The following is an 18,897-nucleotide window of genomic DNA, read 5'->3' as shown; positions in this document are numbered from 1 at the left end:
GGAAAGGCTTGGGAAAATGTCACAAAGTCACGTTGGCGGTGAGTGAGTTGCGTTTGCGTGCTCCTTTGAATGAGAGAGACAACATAGTCAAATTGCATGGTGATGGTTGAAAAGATGCTTACTCTCTACAAACCAAGCTCAGCTATGAGCTAGCCTCCAAGGTGCGTGACCCTTGACTTGATCCTTCTTTATTCTTAAATTATGCTATATTATATCCCTTTTTTATTATTCACTTAATCACTTTACTTAATTGCCAAGAATACTCAGGCTTCCCAACCATGAATAACTAACACATGCAAAGTTCAAAAGCGTGCTAACTTTTGGGCACGATTTCAGGTTACTTTGTGATGAGGTTGTGTTAGGGGTAACACACTATATGATGGCTAATCAATTTGTTTCACATGAATTCACGGATAACATGGAGCAGGTTCTACTAAAACTCGATCACTTTACACAAAAATTATGGATCCCAATGAAGTTCAAGCAATCTTCTAAAGAGCTGAAAACTACGTGGAGTTTCATAAATAAGTATTGTGAGCTAAGTTGAGAATGCTCTTCGTGAGTTTATAAAGACTATGAGTTTTTTCATTATTGTTACTTCAACGATATATTTTGATTATTGTGTATAATTGTAAGTCGATCTTTTATAGATTCATTTTATTTCAGATGTGTTAATGAGTACAAAAGCAATTAGTATGGAAAACTCACAAATTGTAATCGATCTATTACATGACAGCATTGCCAATTTGCCATGTATAGTGATTCTAAATGGGTTTATTTTTCAATAAAATTGCATGCAAATTCGTAATTTTTGTTTACTACCAAAAACTACTGTTCAAATTAAAATACAAGTAATGTTATTTTCTTAACGTGAAAATTATAAGTGGAAATGATTCACGTTTAAATGGATTTGACGCAAAAATAAATATGTTATTAATCTTTTTCGTTGAAGCTAGGCTAACTGGTCCCTCTTATTTCAAAATAGTAATTTCCTGTCAAATGGAAAATAAATGGCAGGAACACAAAACCAGACAGAATTATGTTGTAGTCGAGAAACATTCAGTAGGAGGAGGACATTGACTTAAAGAGTGAATTATGATACTTAGGTATGTTAGATGTAAGAAGATAATGCTAGCTACCTGTATAGAACGACAGAATAAGATAAATTTGGTAACTAAAATGTTTGTATACCCATTTTCTTTTATTGTTTCTTATTTTTTTTTTTAACATGTGCTCTTGGAGAAAAAAGTTTTCCTTTTATATCTCATTTTTTTCTAATCATTTATTATATATATTTCACTTTTTTCTTTTGTTTTTATCTCTCTCATCCTTAATGCACTTTATATACCTTTAATCTAAAGTTGGAACAAAGCAAATAATGCCAGCTTGCCTACTTCAAATGAAATATCTCTCTATCTGGCATAGTCAAAAGTACAGTCTGGCGTGTGAATGTGTATACCCTTTGGCAGATTTAAGCACATAAATGTCACTGCCTAATGAACATATATTTTGATGCTGAAGATTCAAATGAAGTGCTAGTTTCAACTATTTGGAAAGTTAGCTTTTAGCCTTGTAAGGTCCTTGCCGAGTAAGGAGCTTTGAAATTTCCCAAACACCAGCTGGCAGTGGGTTGGGTCTCAAGAAATCAGAAGCAATTTTAATGATTTATATTGGGTTGTTTGTGCCTAGTTGAAACTTTTTATGCTTGTCCGTTGAAAAATTGTAAAGAGATGCAACACAAGTCAGTGCAAGATATATAGTAATCTTTTCCAAACAGATAGAGTGGAAATAATACATTAATTTTCATTGTCTAGCGTACTACTTCTAGTGATTTTAATATTTTGGCCATTTACTCTCTCAAACTTCAAATATTTTAACAAATACACCCCCCATATTAAATATTGAAACTAATTTATTATGTGAGATTTAAATTTAGCTAAATATTTTGTTTGTTATGTTTTATAATTAAGATATAAAATAATACTTTGTTTAAATAAAATATATGTAATAAATGTATGTATAGATGTCTAAATAATCATAAAATGGAGGAATAAATATTAAAATTATTATTCATGTGGATAAATTTTTAAAACAAATATTATAATATTCTACTCAAATCCTATTGATTGATTATAAACTCGACACAGGACATTCAACCTCTTGTTTTATAATTTGGTTCATTGATTGACATTCAATCTTCCAAGCACCTAAAGTGCACCGTGGCTGTCTGAAAAGATCAAATCCTATAAGATGGGCTGCAAAGGCCTGGGAGATCCTTTCAGGTCATTATGAATCTAAACGCAATTGACTAGGCCCAATTAGTCTATATTTTTTGTCATTAGGCCCAATGTAGTCATTCTCTTTCCAACTCCACACACACACACACACACACATACCTTTTTCATAGTTGACCGAAAAAAGAAATACTCCTTTTTCACATAGACCAAAAAAGAACCTTTTTCAATAGTTAATACTTTATTAAAAAAAAAAAACCCATCTACGTGCAACATGATTAGTTCAAATTTGACTCATGTTTGTTGGGGCTTCTAAATTAATCCCCACTCCAACAAAGAAAAATACGAAATTCCATGACTGATCATTGAATTTAAATACTAATTAAAATATTTAAAATTTAATTCTTTTTTTTTGGTATCATTTCAATTCTAAGATTTAGAAGGTGCGCTATGGACTGTCACGAGAAATCAGTCGTATCAGAAAACATCAATCTCGATAATTGCTTAGACAATAGAAACATACACTTCTAAAAATGATAAATGTTTGACAGAAAATAATACCCCCTTAATGAAATCCACAATGCATGTGGAATGATAATTATCCTTAAATGGAAATTTTAAAAAAGTGGTGATGAAGAGAACAACACAGAATGTATCCATATAAAAACAATGAACATACAGAAAAAGGATTCTTCTGCAGTTTTGGCGCAAACTGCATTCAGTAATTAGTTTATTTTTGCATTTTGGCATAAGGTTGACGGTCCACATGCACTTTCAACAAGGAGCACTGTGCTACCACATGGACTGCCCCAAAAAGCACATGTATTAAACTTGTCCCTCAAATATCCTTCAACAAACCCATGTCCTAATTAACTTTATGATAACACCTGAACTCAACATGCTATCTACCAAACACACCTCAACATAGTGATGAGAAAGAGAAAGAAATGGTTTTCTTGGTGTAGAAATTCGCGTCTCACAAATCGCTCCAAGTTAAGATCACGGGGAAGAAGATTGCCATAATAGAGAATGGTTGTGAGAGTGGCTGTAGGTTCACTCACTAGTGCTGTTGCCAGCTTCACAAGTGAACGCAGCATAAGGGGCATTAAGAACTGCAAAATAATAATAACATTGTCACATTATACTATATCCTCATATTCATATAATATAATATAATAACATTGTTAACAACATTGTGCAAATATTAATAAATTAAATAGCTGAACATTAATTAATAAACAAAAAAAAAAATACAACAAATGTGTAATAGACAGAGAGGGAACATACCATGGTTATTGTCTTATGCTCTTACTTGTGAGGGAAATTGCAAGATAGGACAGGACTCATAATGTTGACGATGATAAGGAAGTGAATGTTTTTGTTATCACCAAAGTAAAAGAAGAAGAGAAGAAGGGATGGCAGAGAAGAATAGATTGAAATGCAGCGAACTACTGATCTAATTCAGCTGGTTTGCTCAGACCTACCCTTCAAAGCTGTCACAATATCCAAACTGTGGAAAACTGCAAATGCTTAATGCATTGACACACCCAAAAATATATATACAACCAAATGGCCCTTTCTCTGAAACTAGTGCTACCAACTATTGGGCCTTGTTAACGACAACATCGGGCTTATCGACATCTTATTTTCAGAAGAAACAAACAAATAAATCCTTGTCAAAACAAATTTTTAGTACTTATTTTTTATAAGAAATTTTATAAATTTATTTGCACACAGTTTAAGATAGATTTATTTAATAATGCTAGAAAATTTTAAGTAAGATTGATTTATTATTTAATGACTTGTATTAAAAAATTTAAAATGTCTATGAGTAAAGTGTAATATTGTTTTTCAAAAAATGCCCTCGGAAGAGTCCAAACTTTTTTGAGGCCAGTGCCAAAGCATGAAACTTGCACATTCTCCGCCACTTGTTTTCCTTCAATTTGCTTGTTTGTAGGCTAATAACTTGTACTTTGCTTGTACTTTTACATTATTAAAACACAGTAAATGAAATGAAAATAGTCCCATAATTACGGAATTTAATCTGATTTGCAAGTAAAAAAAAATTGTGGTAGAGAAAACTGTGGGTGCATAGGATACACATTCTGATGAAGAGGCAAAAGGCTGAAAAGTGTGGTTTGGAGTTTCAGCTTTGGGAAAATGATAAAACTGTTTGCTATGTGGTGATTTGTTTAAGGATAACTCACTATCTGATAGCGCCCATTGCATTTAGAATCTATGCGCTATTGATCATCAATTACTTCTTTACGAGGCTGTTTTTACTGCTATGGGTTCTGTTCACTTTTTAAAACTCTTGCCTCTTATTGGATACCTATTTTTACTATTTAAACTATATTTTGTACCTCTGTAAAATATTTAATAGTCTTTATATTGTTAAAAATGTATTATATATTATTAATTATATTAAATATTTTGTTTATATTAAATATATATTTAATAAAATTATTAATATTTATTTAAATAAAAAATATTGAATTATTTATTTAATATCTATATTTTTTCTTGACTTAAATATAATTTTGATATTTATAAATATTTTTCATTTTATGATAATTTTTTATAGTTATTTTTTTAATTTAGTATTTAAAAAATTAAAAAAATTAAGATTTAATTAATACTATTAAGTGTTGAGTTGATAAAAATCAACTCAATATTTTTACATAACATATTACTATATTATTTTATTTTATTTTTACTATTTAAAATTAATATTTTTAAATAATAAAATATTAAAAAATAAATAAAAATAACATATCACGTGAGACAGTTGAGTTGATTACTTTATATGTAATAAAAAAGATTAAATTTTAATTTTTTTAACTTTATAAAATTAAATTTTAAAAAATAATTATAATTATATATCATAAAATGTTCAATATTTATATAAATTAAAAAATATAATTGAGTTTTTTATTTAAATTTGATTATTGAAAATATAAATATATAATAATGAAAAAAATAAATTTAAAAAATACAAAAAATGAATGAAATAAATTTAAATATAATAACAAATCAAGATAATTTTTAAAAATAAAAATGTCATGCAGCAATTTTGATAGAAAATTTTAGTAATAATTGTGGAGAGAGTTTTTTTTTTAATGTACTCTGTTAGTATAAAATTGTTTACTTTATTAATCAATTACAATAATTAGTAGATATGTAATTTTTTTAAAATTGTTTAAAAAATCAATTATTCCTATATAATAATCTAGGATTGATTGAATGAAAGTGTAAACAAATATTTATGCATTCAATATTTGTTGTCTATTCAATACAAGAAAGGAGGGGAAAAAAAAAGAACAAAACAAAACAAGAGATGGAAACAAAATCTTCTTATTTTTAACAAAAAGACAGCTTTGATCAGATTCTTTTTTATGAATAGTTTTGATCAGATGTTAAACGAAGAGCATGTTGTTAGTAGACGTTAATGCTAATTCTAATGAAGACAAAAGAGTTTTGTATTTTTTATGTTTTGTTAGACTGATGAGTCTTGTTATGAAATCAAAACACATATCATTCTTAAACTATGTTTTAATATATATATATATATATATATATATATATAAAATACCAAATAAGAAAGTAATAAATTGGTACTTTCAGGGTGTGTTTAGAAGTAATGTTCCAGAGGAGATGAAAAAAAAGAGAGAATTTTTTTTAACAGGTATTTATAATTTTTTGGATAGAAAATAACATGATAGATCAATATCAATTTAATAAATTTTAAATATTTATTCCAGAGAATAAAAACTTTTTTTGATCTAGTTTTTCATTTAATAAGTCAATAATTTTTTATATCAAATATCTTACATTATTATTATTTTATTATTTGCATGTTAAGTTGTCTTGATTATTTTGTTGCTACTACCCAACTTTTTAAATGCATAAAATTAAAATTCATTAATTTGAATTTTGACATTATTAATTAAATCAATAAATAATTACAACAAAAATTAATAATTAAATTGTATGATTTTTTTTTAATATTGTCTCTTGAACTTGCTTTGATGTAATATTTTCAAAGGTTGTATATTTCAAATTTATTCTTATATGATAAAATATTTTTTAGTATTAATTATGAGAATTTTTTAACATATTTTATTTTTAAAAGATAAATATTATTATTGTTATTATTTAATAACATTTTATATTTTATCAAAAATTTAAAATATTTTACAATATCAAGTATATCTTATTTAATAGTTTTTTTTTATAAAATAACATAAAATATAAAATTTATTAATCTAATCATTAAATTATCATATATTATTGTTTATTATGTATGTCAAATTTTATATAATTTAAATTTTTATATTTATTATTTAACATTTATTTATATTTTAAAAATAATATCAATTATGATAAAATAAGATAATAAATTACCCGATAATAAATTACCTAATAATAAAATTTTATAATATTGTTGCAACATTTCAAAGCAATATTAATTGAATCAATATAAGTCATATGAATGCTATATATACAGAGTCAAAAATAAGATATCAACTAAGATTTAAAAGATAATGATATATGAAAAACATTTTAAATTACCCTCATCTAACGCTTTCAAAATTACAAGTAAAATTACCGAATCCAGTTTTAAAAGGGGAAATAAAGAGGGAATTTTGTTTTGTTTTTTTTTCTAAAATCGAAAAAATAGATTATAGATTGATGGAGGAGATTGGGAAAGGAGGCAGTGGTTTCGCACTATATATATATATATATATTCAATTGAATGGGAGAATGAAAAATTGTGAGGCGAGGGTAGGGTCGTGTCGTGTGTTGTTTCTTTCTTTGTCGTTTTGGTATTCGGACCGAACCCTAGCTCCGCAGCGCAATAATGTCGTCCAAGCAAGGTACCATCATTCCTCTATCTCCGTCCTCCAAGCTCCTGATTTCTAAGATTCCATTGATTCCGACCCTGAATTTCAGTCCGATCCTGAATTTCAGATCTAATAATTAGGATTCAGATTTTTGTTTTTGCAATTTATCTGATTGTGTTTTTTTTTTCCCTCCCCTTTTTGGCTTTTAGGTGGAAAAGCCAAGCCTTTGAAGAAACCCAAGTCTGATAAGAAAGATTATGACGAGGTATTTCATTAAAATCCGTTTTGGAATTATGCTTTTTTATTTTTATTTTTTTATATTGTGTTTAAGTTGTTGTGGTCATTTCCAAGGTTGATGTACTTTGGTTTGAGAATTAGTAATACGTTTTAGGGAGAGAGAATGGACGGTTGATAGGTTTGGGCATGGCTGGAATATTGTGTTCACAATATGAAACTTTTCGAAAGTTTATTGCAAATACCTTATGTATATTATTCAGGCTCTTGTGATATCCATTGAAGAATCGGAATTTTATGATTTCGCAGAAAAAGATAGGCATATTGTCGTAAATAGAATTCATAGTTTGCTGTAACATCCCTTTTCTTTCGTTCCTTGTTTGTACGGCTGGTTAGTTTTCCATCTGGGCTTTCCATTCTCTAGAGAGAGACAGGACCTCGGGAAAGTCTCAAGGGAACCTTTTGTGATATTTTCTTTGTTTTGCAACCATTTGCTACCTTTCTTGGTGACTGAATTCAATGTTAATATAATTATGGATTCGTTCTTCTCTCTCATTTTCTTGAATTCTGTTAGGCAAACTACCATACTTGATAATGTACCATATGTGTGGAATTGAAGACATGGGCAAAGTATGTGAGGAGCAGTGTGGGAATTGAACTGTGTGGTTTTGCAATGTAACTACCTCCTCATGTGGAACTAGTCAAAGAACCAGTCTTCTCTTTCTTGTTTTATGTTTGAGAGTGTTTTCTTGAATATTATGTTGTTTGTTCACTGTGCTGTGATCTTAGTTTCAACCAAGATTGATATATGGTTTAGTCTTGCTGCTTAAGACATGCAGATACAGTCCTATGTCAACTTCTGAATCTAGTAATGACCTTCCATAATTTATTTTGTATTCCTATTTTGTAGGTTGACGTGGCTAACATTCAGAAGAAAAAGGAAGAAGAGAAGGTCAGATATTGTATTGTAATTTAGTACTTTCTACATTTGAATCTTTTGGAATAATGATCCTAGTTATACTTAATCCTGTTGCTCTCACTGATTGTGCAGGCGCTAAAGGAGTTGAAAGCCAAGGCGCAACAGAAGGGAAATTTTGGAGGTTCCGGGCTCAAGAAAAGTGGAAAGAAATAAGGGCTCTTTATCATGATTGTATACATTCAATATTGAGCTCTGTAATTACAGTTGTTACCTTCGCTTATTGTGGCCTACTTTATTGCTGATGTTAGTACTGAACTAAGGCATGTCGTGATGTAAGCGCAACAAGTTACTTGTTTGCAGCTTTGTTGTGTGTCCCTCACGGGGTTCTGATAATTACATCAACTAAGTAGTGTTGTGGATTTGGCAGACTTATAAGTAATAATGGCTTGGCTTGCGAAATTTCAATTATAAGTTCTATTTCGCATTGGTTTCTAGTGCATGCCTTTGCCTCCGTCTTTTGCTACGCTGACGAGCCTATGAAATTAAGCCGCATTATTTATTGTAAATTAGTGAAAAAGGAAAATAAGTATATTTACATGATAAGATGCGTATAATGAACCTTTAAGCTGTGTTAAAATATAGATGCCGAATGGTTAGTGAAATGAAATAGCATGGAATGTAACAGAACGGGATAAAAAAGTTATGTTAAAATATTAGGGTTTAGGGCTGCATTATTTATTGTAAATTAGCAGAAAAAGAAAATAAGTATATTAACTTGAAGATGCGTATATTTAACCACAAGTTATGTTAAAATATAGTTGCCGAATGATTAATGAAATGAAATAGAATGGAATGTAATATAACGAGATTAAAAAAAGTATTTTCATTATGTGGATATTTAATGTTATGAAATAAAATTTTCATTCTATTGTTTGGAAAAGGTACGGAACAGTAGAAGCGATAATTTTTAATTAAAGAAATGATATTGAAGCTGTTCTAATTGAACAACTGCTTATTTCCAAGCTTGAAGAGCTGCAAGAATTATACATTCATTAATAAGAACTGAGTTTGCCAGTGAGTTCTGAGGCGTATCATTTGCAAGACAGGAAGTTAGACTGGCACCAGAAAAAGTTATATACCAGTAAATTGAAGTAGAACACAGAGAAAAGACAACAAGTGAATATGTAGCTGGAATCCAATCGTAAGATGATATTTTATATACGTGTATGCACGCCCCAATTAAATGATTTGATTTTAAATTATAAATTTTAAATTGGCAGTTCAAGAATCCAGGTTTTCACATTTTCACTTATACGTCCAACAAAACCATAACATTCTCACATAAAACTTGCATTGCATTAACATTCCCACATAATGGCAGTTTATGGTGGCAAGCAAAAAAGAGAGTTATGCTAGTTCTTTAGCAATTTACGTAAAATTTATCAAAACATTTACATGAATAAAAAAAATTACAAATAAAAAAATATATAAAAACTTGTATGAAAAAAAAAGAAAAAAAAGGACAAGGACATTGATGATGAAAAATATATTCACACCCCATAACTATGTATAAAATTGGTGTATTAAGAGAGGAATATGAAGTAGAGAAAAAAAAAATAGGGATAATATAGACGTCTTATATTGAAAGAATGAAAATGAGATAAATAGAAAGAAAAAAATAAGTATAAATGAAATATAAAAAAATGTTATAGAAATATTACTGTTGAATAAAAATAAAAATAAAACAAAAAGACAGCAAGATAATATATCAATATAAAATGAGAAGAGAAAAGAGATATCTAGACAGAAAAAGATATAAGATATAAAAAAATATTATATACAATGCTGCATACAATCTTAATTTTTGGTTGATTAAATAAAAAATCTGAGAAGAACAATAGAGAATATGGAAGAGAGGGACTTAAATGAAAATGGGAGTGACGGAATGATTTACAGATTTAGAATTTCAAAAACCCCATGATTCACAGATTATATGACGTAAATAGGTCAGATCAATTGGACTGAACCCTCTCTTTTCCAAGCAGATGCCTACTATAACGTCCATATACTACTTGGGCACCATGAGCATATGGCAGCCACCATATGAAACCCTTCACGCAGTACCCACCGTATGGCACCTTGTCAAATTTCCATCATGCCATGTCGGTTATCTGCCATGGCTACCATAGCCCGCCTTTTCTTACCGACAATAGAATGGCTTTAAAGATAAGGGTCGCAGTACCCTACCAAATGCATACAGTTTTAATTTAAAATTATCAAATTAATTTAACCACTTAACCCCATGCAGTTAAGTATTTCGTATTAATCATTTAACCAAACTAATTTAATTACTTACAGGAAATAATATAATATACTATTCATTATCCTCTTCAAAAAATGCATTTTAAAGAAAGCTCCATCTCTGTGGCGATTCACGATGACGTTACAAGAGCAAAAAATGGATCAAGTGGAGAAAAAAAAAACTTCATTATACTACCTGATCAGTAATCATATGTTTATAGCCCAAAATTGTTATTGTTTTGAAGGGAGGAGGGGGGGGATTGAAATCTAACTCATATAAGGGCACATACAAAAGTGCAAATGGCAGCTAGAAAAACTAGAAGAAAGCTAAGCAATAGTATTCATATGATACCCTTACATTAACAGCAAGTAACAGTCTGGCTTGACATATCAAGATAACTGGCAAAATCGAGACAAGTTATTTACTACCCTATTGCTTTTCTGGCTTTTCTGTCTCCTCCTGTTCAGGTTCTTCTTCTTCCTCTTTCTTTTCCTCCTCCTCTTCTTCATCCTCTTCAGGAGGATCTGCAGGTAATGGAGGTGGCAGAGGTGTCTTCATTGGACTAAATTGAGGGAATATATCTGGTCTTCGTCCAGGCTTTGGCCTTTCCCACTCCTGTCAGCATATGTATTCAACAATCTATATTAGCACGCGCTAATTAAAGAGGGTTCAGAATGCCACAAAACCTAACATTACCCAAATCTGAACTTACTGTCAAAGGCACCAGATTATGTACACATTGAAACTACAGTTCAGAAATAATAGTTTGGCGGCTAACTGCTCTACCATAACAAATTCCCTTCTACACACCATTAGACTAGAACTATAATCAAAGGGCAGAGCAAAGGCGGTGCTTACTGTAATAGATCATTTACTTGGGTATGCATCAGGAAATGGTAGCACTAATCAAAGTAGCTTTGACTCACCAAAACACTCACACACAAGTATAACAAGTTCGGAATCATTATATTTCCTTTCATCAGCTTAATAGTGCATTTTGGGACGGACTTTAGTTCCTCTAAAGTATGGGATGTACTTCACTAGTAAAGTACAAAGTGATGGCTTATTCCCAAAACACTTTCTATTATCGGTTGAAATTCATTGAAAATTATGAAATTATGAATGAGGCTTTTTAAATAGGAAAAAGACCCACGTAATTTTAATGATTCTCATTGTATTTCAACCACCAGAAGAGATTGCGTTAGGAATAATATATTGCTAACATTTCTCCTAAATTTTATAACAAAATGAATAATCAATTTCTCAATTATTGGTACAAATTCACACTTGATCCTGGGGGTCCTTTATAAGGATGAAAATATTAAAGAAAAAAACATTGCATCTAAACTAGCTTGAAACATGAATAGGCGCAGAGTAATAAACAGAAATAGAGTAGAAAGAGTAAAAATAGGGAAAGCTTACGATAGGGAAATCGAGAGGGGAACGGCGAGTGATCTTCTCTTCCTCGGGAGCCATACGAACGATGTGCCTCGGAAAGCGGGGAAGGGGTTTGAGAGAGCGAAAACGAACGATGGAAGGAGGTGCATAGTAGGAAGAAGAAGAAGAATTAAGAGAAGAAGAAGGTGTGTGAATGGCGTTGAGGCTCACCAAAGCCATGGCCATGCCTCTGTTGCTGCGCCTGCGGAACACCTAATCCTAATCCTAATCCTTCCTCTCTCTTCCTCTCTGCCTCCTATTTACAATAACTTAGGTCGGTTCTTTTGTGGCTCAATCTACCATAGTTTTCGCTTTTTTCTTTTTTTTTAATTAAATGTTGTTAATCTGACTTAATATTATTAAAAATTATGAGGATGAGTGCATTGTATTTTTATTTTATTCATTAATATTTTTAGAACATTAATTAACATTTTCATTATAAATATTTACAATTTGATTAGTTGAAAAATATAAAATAATACTATATTTATCGTTTAGTTCAATTTTACCTGATACTTTTGATAAAGAGAGTTTAGTTTTAATACATTATTATTATAAAAAAAATTCATTGTTAAATGCAAGGTAAATATGATTTTAAAATTAAATAGTACGAAAATAAATAATTCTTACTTATATGCTTATTTATGATTAAATTACAATATAACTTTTTAATCATGTATTTTAATTAAAATTTTAAACTAACTAGTGTAAACAATATGATAATCAGAATCAATAATAGAATATTAAAGGATAGTAAAAATAGTATAATAATTAAAAAAATTCAACGTTCTTTGAATTACATTTTATCACGATATCCTAAAATAGTAAATAAAATAAACTTATTATCGAACATTGCACTGTGAATTAACCATACTATTGTAACAAAAAAGGAAATCATTAAAAAAAATAAAGATGAAAATAAAAATATAATAAACTATAAGTTATAAGGTCAATTTTTCTTTTTGTACAAAAAAAGGGGTTAAATTTTATTTTTTGAAAAAAATGCTGAGTTAATAAGATAAGCACATGTATCAATTATCTCTATTTTAATCAAATAAACGTATAGATTAAACAGTTTTTTTGTAAATGAATGCAAAATAGACACTTAAAAATGATAATAGATACATCTAAAATTATATTCTTTAATAAAGAAGAGAGAAATTCTTAAAAACACTCATTAAAATAATTCATAAGGATATTTCTTTAAGAATACGTTTAATATATAAATATAAATTTATTTATTTATTTATGTATTGTTATCCTATCTTCTAGTCATTGAAAACAAGTGAAAAAAAAAAATTGTATTCAGGACGGAGTAACCATTCTAACTAGGCATGAGCAAGGAGCATAGGAGACTTACACCTTTTTTTTTTTGTTACAAGGGACAAGGCCCAACAAAACCACAGCCTAGTAGTGGAGATTCCAACACATGAGGCCCAAAAACTAAGATGAATTTGTCAGATAATTATACTAATATACTTTCTTACGCATTTTTCACTTCACAATTTTTATTATTAGATAAAATTTATTAAAAATTTAAAATTATTAATTTAATAAATAATAAAATTTACATAATCTTTAGAGTTTTTAATAAATTTTAGTCAATAATGTGAAAGATAAAAAAAAACTATTTATAAGATGTTTGTGTGTAAATAAAAGGAAGATTTAAAAAAGAATACGAAGGATAAAATAAAAAAAAAGCTATTTTAAAATGAATAAAATATAAAAAAGATATAAAATATTGCTGAAAATTTTATCAACAATAGAACTTCATAAAAAATAAAGTAGAATAGTCATTTTATATAATTTTTTAATGCATACTTAAAGATATATAATAAAATTTATTATTAATTAATTTTAAAATTAAAAAATTTAATATACTAATAATATCAAATATTACAATTTTAATACAAAATTATTAGTATATTGCGGATGACACATTAAAAAATCAGTTTTCTATGTCACATCAAGCCTAACAAACCTGTAACTTGCAGCGTAAGATGAAGCCTCGATCAATATGATACATAAAGACAGAAATTTCTGGAACTTCTTCCAACTTCCACGGCTCAAAACCTATGTCATAGATATGAGTTTGAGTATTTGATATGACACTGACGTTTTCTTTTTTCTTTTTTTATAAATTTAAAAATGATATAAATTGAAATATAAAATTTTAAAGAAAATTATAAAAATATTACTATTAATTTTTACATAAGACTAATTAATTTTAAAAATATTATTAGTAATTACTGAGTTTCACAGTATAAAAATCTTCAAGTACAATTTTTGAGATTTTATATTTTTGTAGTTTTTTCCTCAAAATTTACAGCATATAATATTTTTAAATTTTATGTTAAAAACAAAACTTGAACATGACACGTAAATATGTTCAAATTTTAAAACTTTAAAATACAGAAAAATCCATGATAATATATATTTAAAAAAAATGATTTTATTTATGAATATTATTAAAATTTTATAATAGCTTTTAAAATAACCATCTTAATATCACGTAATTAAAATTTTGAATTCGAGTTTTTATATACCTACAATCATAATTGAATATTAGATTAGATACTGATTAAACTAGATTAAAAAAAAACACTTTATAAAAATAAATTTTTAAAAAAGAGAATATATTTGAAAAAAATATATAAAATATTAAAAATATTGCATTAATAATTAGATAATATAATTGTTATAAATTATTATTTTTACATCAATCTTTAATAAATTTTTAAATAATAAAATATTTACTTAAAATATCTTAATACATTAAAAAATTATATTAAATCATCTTTAAATAATAACATTTAAAAGTCATTTTAAAATACTTTTAATAAAAGTGAAGCAAGTATAATATACAATATATACCAATACTGGAAAATCTCCCATTTCACGAGATTTTCCATTATGAGTATTGAGTAGTAATTAATTTAATAGTACTTAATAAAATTATATTGGCCTCAGCCATTATTAATGTATTATGCTTCTGCAGGCACTGAAATATATTTCAATTGGGTTAGCACGCAATTTAAAGAAGTTGGTGAACACTAGGATGGAAGCAACACCATGATTGAGCTTTTCCACGTGTACATCATGTAATGGTAACGTGGGGAGATTGATTGGGGGTTGCCCATTTCCTTGCACTTCAAAATAGCAAACAAAATAGCCACCGGTGGCATTTGTTTCGGCCTTATTATCAAAAACAGAGGTTGGAGTTGTCTGTTTTTTTCAACCTTTCCTTTTCTCTTTTTCTCCCAACAATGCGAAGCTGAAATGACTTCATCCTAAACTTGATAAAATTGTCAAGACTACAGAAATTGATTTTTGGGTTTGCCAAACAATAGAAAAAGACTGAATTTTGAGATTGAGCTGCCAAGGAAACTCGTTTTAGTTGAATAGCTGATCCCATTTTCAAGATTTGTAAGCTTAATAGCTTCACAGGAGTTCTGGGAAACGTGTGTTATAATTTTGGGTATGTTCCTTTAGATGATAGTGATAGTAGTGCAATTTGATTTTGAGTTTTGAGGGGTTATCGAATTTCATTCGGTGGGTGATTTGAGAAATGGATTTCTGGCCAGAGTTTCTTGCAAGCAGTTCGGGAAGAGAGTTTGTGGCAGGTGGCCTTGGAGGCACTGCTGGTATAATCTCTGGTTATCCATTAGATACCCTTCGCATCAGATTACAGAACACCAAAAATGGCTCTGCCTTCACCATCCTTAGACACATGGTATCTAGGGAAGGACCAACTTCTCTGTACCGTGGCATGGGCGCACCACTGGCTTCTGTTACTTTTCAGGTCAGTTTTGGTCTCATTCATCAACCTTTTTTTTTTTTTGCTCGTGTGTAAATTTAGATTTAGATGCATATTCATCCTCACATATTGCAGTGGAATCCGTAACATGGGAGTTTATCTTAAATTTCAATCTCATCTTGATTATTTCACAAAGCATCCTTAACCGTCCATCTTTTTTACGATTTTGGTATGCTGTGGGGGTCTAAAATTTTCTTCAGATAAAAGCGATTGGATATAAACGTTTATGGCCGACAAGTCTTCATTGGGTGGTTCTTTTTATTTCGAATACACTGATTGACCCTTTAGAAAGTCACTTTCTCACGGCTCTTTATTTTATAATCTTGTTTTAGGATAGGGATAGAATCATAAGAATCCTTTTTGGTTTTTGCTTTTGAATTGTTGAAGAATCATTAGGATAAGGACTGTGACTCGTACACACCTTTTTCTAATTCAAGCAATATTGAACTAAATTTTCGGATGAGGCAATGGTGGTGTGTAAATTCTAGTGATCTACCTATGGCTTGTACTCCAATGCCTAAATTGAGGAAAAGGACTTCCCAAAGTTTTATTTTTTGTGACCCCAAAATTGTAACAGTAGCATTCTGACAGGCACTTGCTAGCATTCGATTTTCATTTGCCATGATATCAAATCAATTGAGATGCTTGAAAGTTGAAACCATTTCTGATCACCCACCTAGCGTTTTGACAAGGCGAGCACATGAGGCTATTGGGCCATAGCCATGGCTCATTCGAATCATTTTTAGCCAATGCTGTGTTGGGATATAACCCTGTAGATTGGCATATTATGTGTCATTGTTTATTTCGTTTTTCTTCACTCGTTAATATCAAACGAAAGTGCTTCTAAAGTTCATTGTCTCACCTTGATTATTGTTTTACTTTATGGTGCAGAACGCTTTAGTTTTTCAAACGTACGCAATTCTGTCAAGGGCATTTGACTCCTCCGTTTCTGCCAAGGAACCTCCTTCCTACAAGGGTGTTGCTTTGGGAGGAGTTGGTACCGGGGCTCTTCAAAGCCTATTGCTTTCCCCTGTAGAGTTGGTTAAAGTTCGACTTCAGCTGCAGAACCAGGGGCAGACGACAGAATCTGGAAAAGGTCCTTTAAGGGTCGCTAAAAATATATGGAGAAAAGAGGGCTTTCGAGGCATCTATAGAGGACTTGGCATCACTGTGATGAGGGATGCACCTTCTCATGGTTTATATTTCTGGACATACGAATACATGAGGGAACGGTTACACCCAGGTTGCAGAAAAAGTGGCCAAGAAAGATTGAACACTATGTTAATAGCTGGAGGATTAGCTGGGGTAGCGAGTTGGATTATTTGCTACCCTTTAGATGTTGTCAAGACAAGACTACAGGCTCAAACGCCCTCTTCTCTCAAGTACAAAGGCATTTTTGACTGCTTCAAAAAGAGCATTAATGAAGAAGGGTACTGTGTGCTATGGCGGGGTCTAGGAACTGCTGTTGCAAGAGCGTTCTTAGTGAACGGTGCCATATTTTCTGCTTATGAAATTTCACTAAGATTACTGTTTAACAATGGAAGTATTCCAATGCAGGAAACAATTTAGGACAATTACCATTCGCAGCTGTACTGAAAGCAATCAAAAGTTCAGCTATAATATTCAATAACCATTACTAAATGTAATTGCCAGATATTTTACATGTAATATTCATTACACCATGTAGTTGTCAAATAATTTATTTTTCAATTCATTGACAGCGAAGCCAGTTGTGTGGATAGGCTTAGGAACTAGGATCATCAACTTAAAATCAACAAATCTCAAACTAAAAACAACCAATTTATCTACCATTCAGAGCAACTAGATGCATGCATTGCAAGGTAAGGTCAACATTCAAAAAAAGCAGAAAAACAAACGAAGCAAATTCCATATACTATCAGAAAAAAAGAGATTCATATCATATACTCAACCACATATGTAATCCTCAGAGATACAAATTTATATGTTGTATAACAGAAAAAGAGCAGTAGAATACAGGACTACTAACTACTAACTAGTGAACCTAAGAAGAACCCCCGCCAAATGGCTCATTCTCAATCCTGTCATCACCAAGATTGAGGCCTCCCATGGCCTCATTCAAACTACAGCTAGTTTGAATCAACACGTGAGGATCATTGTAGTGCCTGACAGCCTGAATTATACCCCTAACACGCTTGAAAGGATCCTCACATTGAAAAACCTCGTATCCAACAAACACCCCATGACACCCAAGCTGCATCATCAACGCTGCATCCGGAGGAGTCACAATACCACCAGCAGCGAATTGAACAACGGGAAGCCTACCCATTTGCTTGGTTTGCACCACAAGATCGTAAGGAGCCTCAATCTTCTTGGAGAACGCGAAAACCTCATCATCATCCATGTTACTCAAAACCCTCACTTCCCCCATCAAAGACCTCACGTTCTTGACAGTTTCAGCAATATTCCCAGAACCCACCAAATCTCCTTGAATCCTTATCATGGCTCCACCTTCCCTGATCCTCCGCAAGGCCTCGCCGAGGTTTCGGGCCCCACACACAAAAGGGCATCGGAAGTTGTGCTTGTTGATGTGGTTTCTATCATCTGCCATACCAAGAACCTCGCTTTCGTCGATGTAATCAACGCCGACGGCTTCGAGTATCTGCGCTTCCACGAAATGGCCAACGCGGACACGCGACAGAACGGGAATTGACACCACGCGCTTGATGTCTTTGACGAGGGAAGGATCGATCATGCGGGAAATGCCGGAGCGGGGTGGCTCCGAAATGGTGATGGCGCATGCCCCTGCTTCTTCGGCGATCTTGGCTTCCTGTGGGTTCGATACTTGGAGAATGGCTCCTCCGCGCAGGGTTTGGGCAACTCCGACCTTGAATGAATATGGGTTCTGCTTGGGATCGGTGATGACGGTGGTGTTGTAGAGCGTGACGATGCCATCTTCCGCCATCGCCAAGTGTTTGCGAATATGCCTCAAAGAAAGTAAAGATCAGATACGGGGGCAAACGGTATGATATGTATTTGGGACGAGTGCAGTGTTTCTTGGTTTCTTATGAATTAAATTGACACAAAATGGGTCTACGAGGCACTGGGCGTGGCTTCCAGAAAATTCGACC

The 18,897-nt window shown here is 31.0% G+C and overlaps 3 protein-coding genes and 1 long non-coding RNA gene across 4 annotated transcripts; 2 read left to right on the top strand and 2 right to left on the bottom strand.

Annotated features, from left to right (window-relative positions):
- The first annotated feature begins 6,992 nt into the window (after positions 1-6,992).
- Positions 6,993-8,684, top strand: LOC113857273. The gene is made up of 4 exons (XR_003503189.1): positions 6,993-7,111; positions 7,288-7,343; positions 8,223-8,264; positions 8,364-8,684. It is a non-coding gene; the product is annotated as an uncharacterized LOC113857273 (long non-coding RNA).
- Positions 8,685-10,704: 2,020 nt separating this feature from the next.
- On the bottom strand, positions 10,705-12,271 carry LOC113857210 (coiled-coil domain-containing protein 9). The gene is made up of 2 exons (XM_027489008.1): positions 11,956-12,271; positions 10,705-11,148 (listed from the first exon to the last, which is right to left on the bottom strand). The coding sequence occupies exons 1-2, from the start codon at positions 12,154-12,156 to the stop codon at positions 10,963-10,965; spliced, it is 387 nt and encodes a 128-aa protein (XP_027344809.1). The 5' UTR covers positions 12,157-12,271; the 3' UTR covers positions 10,705-10,962.
- A 2,910-nt stretch (positions 12,272-15,181) lies between these two features.
- On the top strand, positions 15,182-17,635 carry LOC113857107 (mitochondrial arginine transporter BAC2-like). The gene is made up of 2 exons (XM_027488846.1): positions 15,182-15,772; positions 16,679-17,635. Exons 1-2 carry the CDS (start codon positions 15,539-15,541, stop codon positions 17,354-17,356), a joined length of 912 nt encoding a protein of 303 aa, XP_027344647.1. The 5' UTR covers positions 15,182-15,538; the 3' UTR covers positions 17,357-17,635.
- A 26-nt stretch (positions 17,636-17,661) lies between these two features.
- LOC113857106 (pyridoxal 5'-phosphate synthase-like subunit PDX1.2) lies at positions 17,662-18,897 on the bottom strand. The gene has a single exon (XM_027488845.1). It carries the CDS (start codon positions 18,729-18,731, stop codon positions 17,811-17,813), a length of 921 nt encoding a protein of 306 aa, XP_027344646.1. The 5' UTR covers positions 18,732-18,897; the 3' UTR covers positions 17,662-17,810.

Source organism: Abrus precatorius, unplaced genomic scaffold, assembly GCF_003935025.1.
Source record: "Abrus precatorius isolate BTA unplaced genomic scaffold, Abrus_2018 Scaffold153, whole genome shotgun sequence".
NCBI lineage: Eukaryota > Viridiplantae > Streptophyta > Magnoliopsida > Fabales > Fabaceae > Abrus > Abrus precatorius.
Note: the sequence above shows the minus strand (reverse complement) of the source record. Positions and strands in the feature narration are given on the sequence as shown.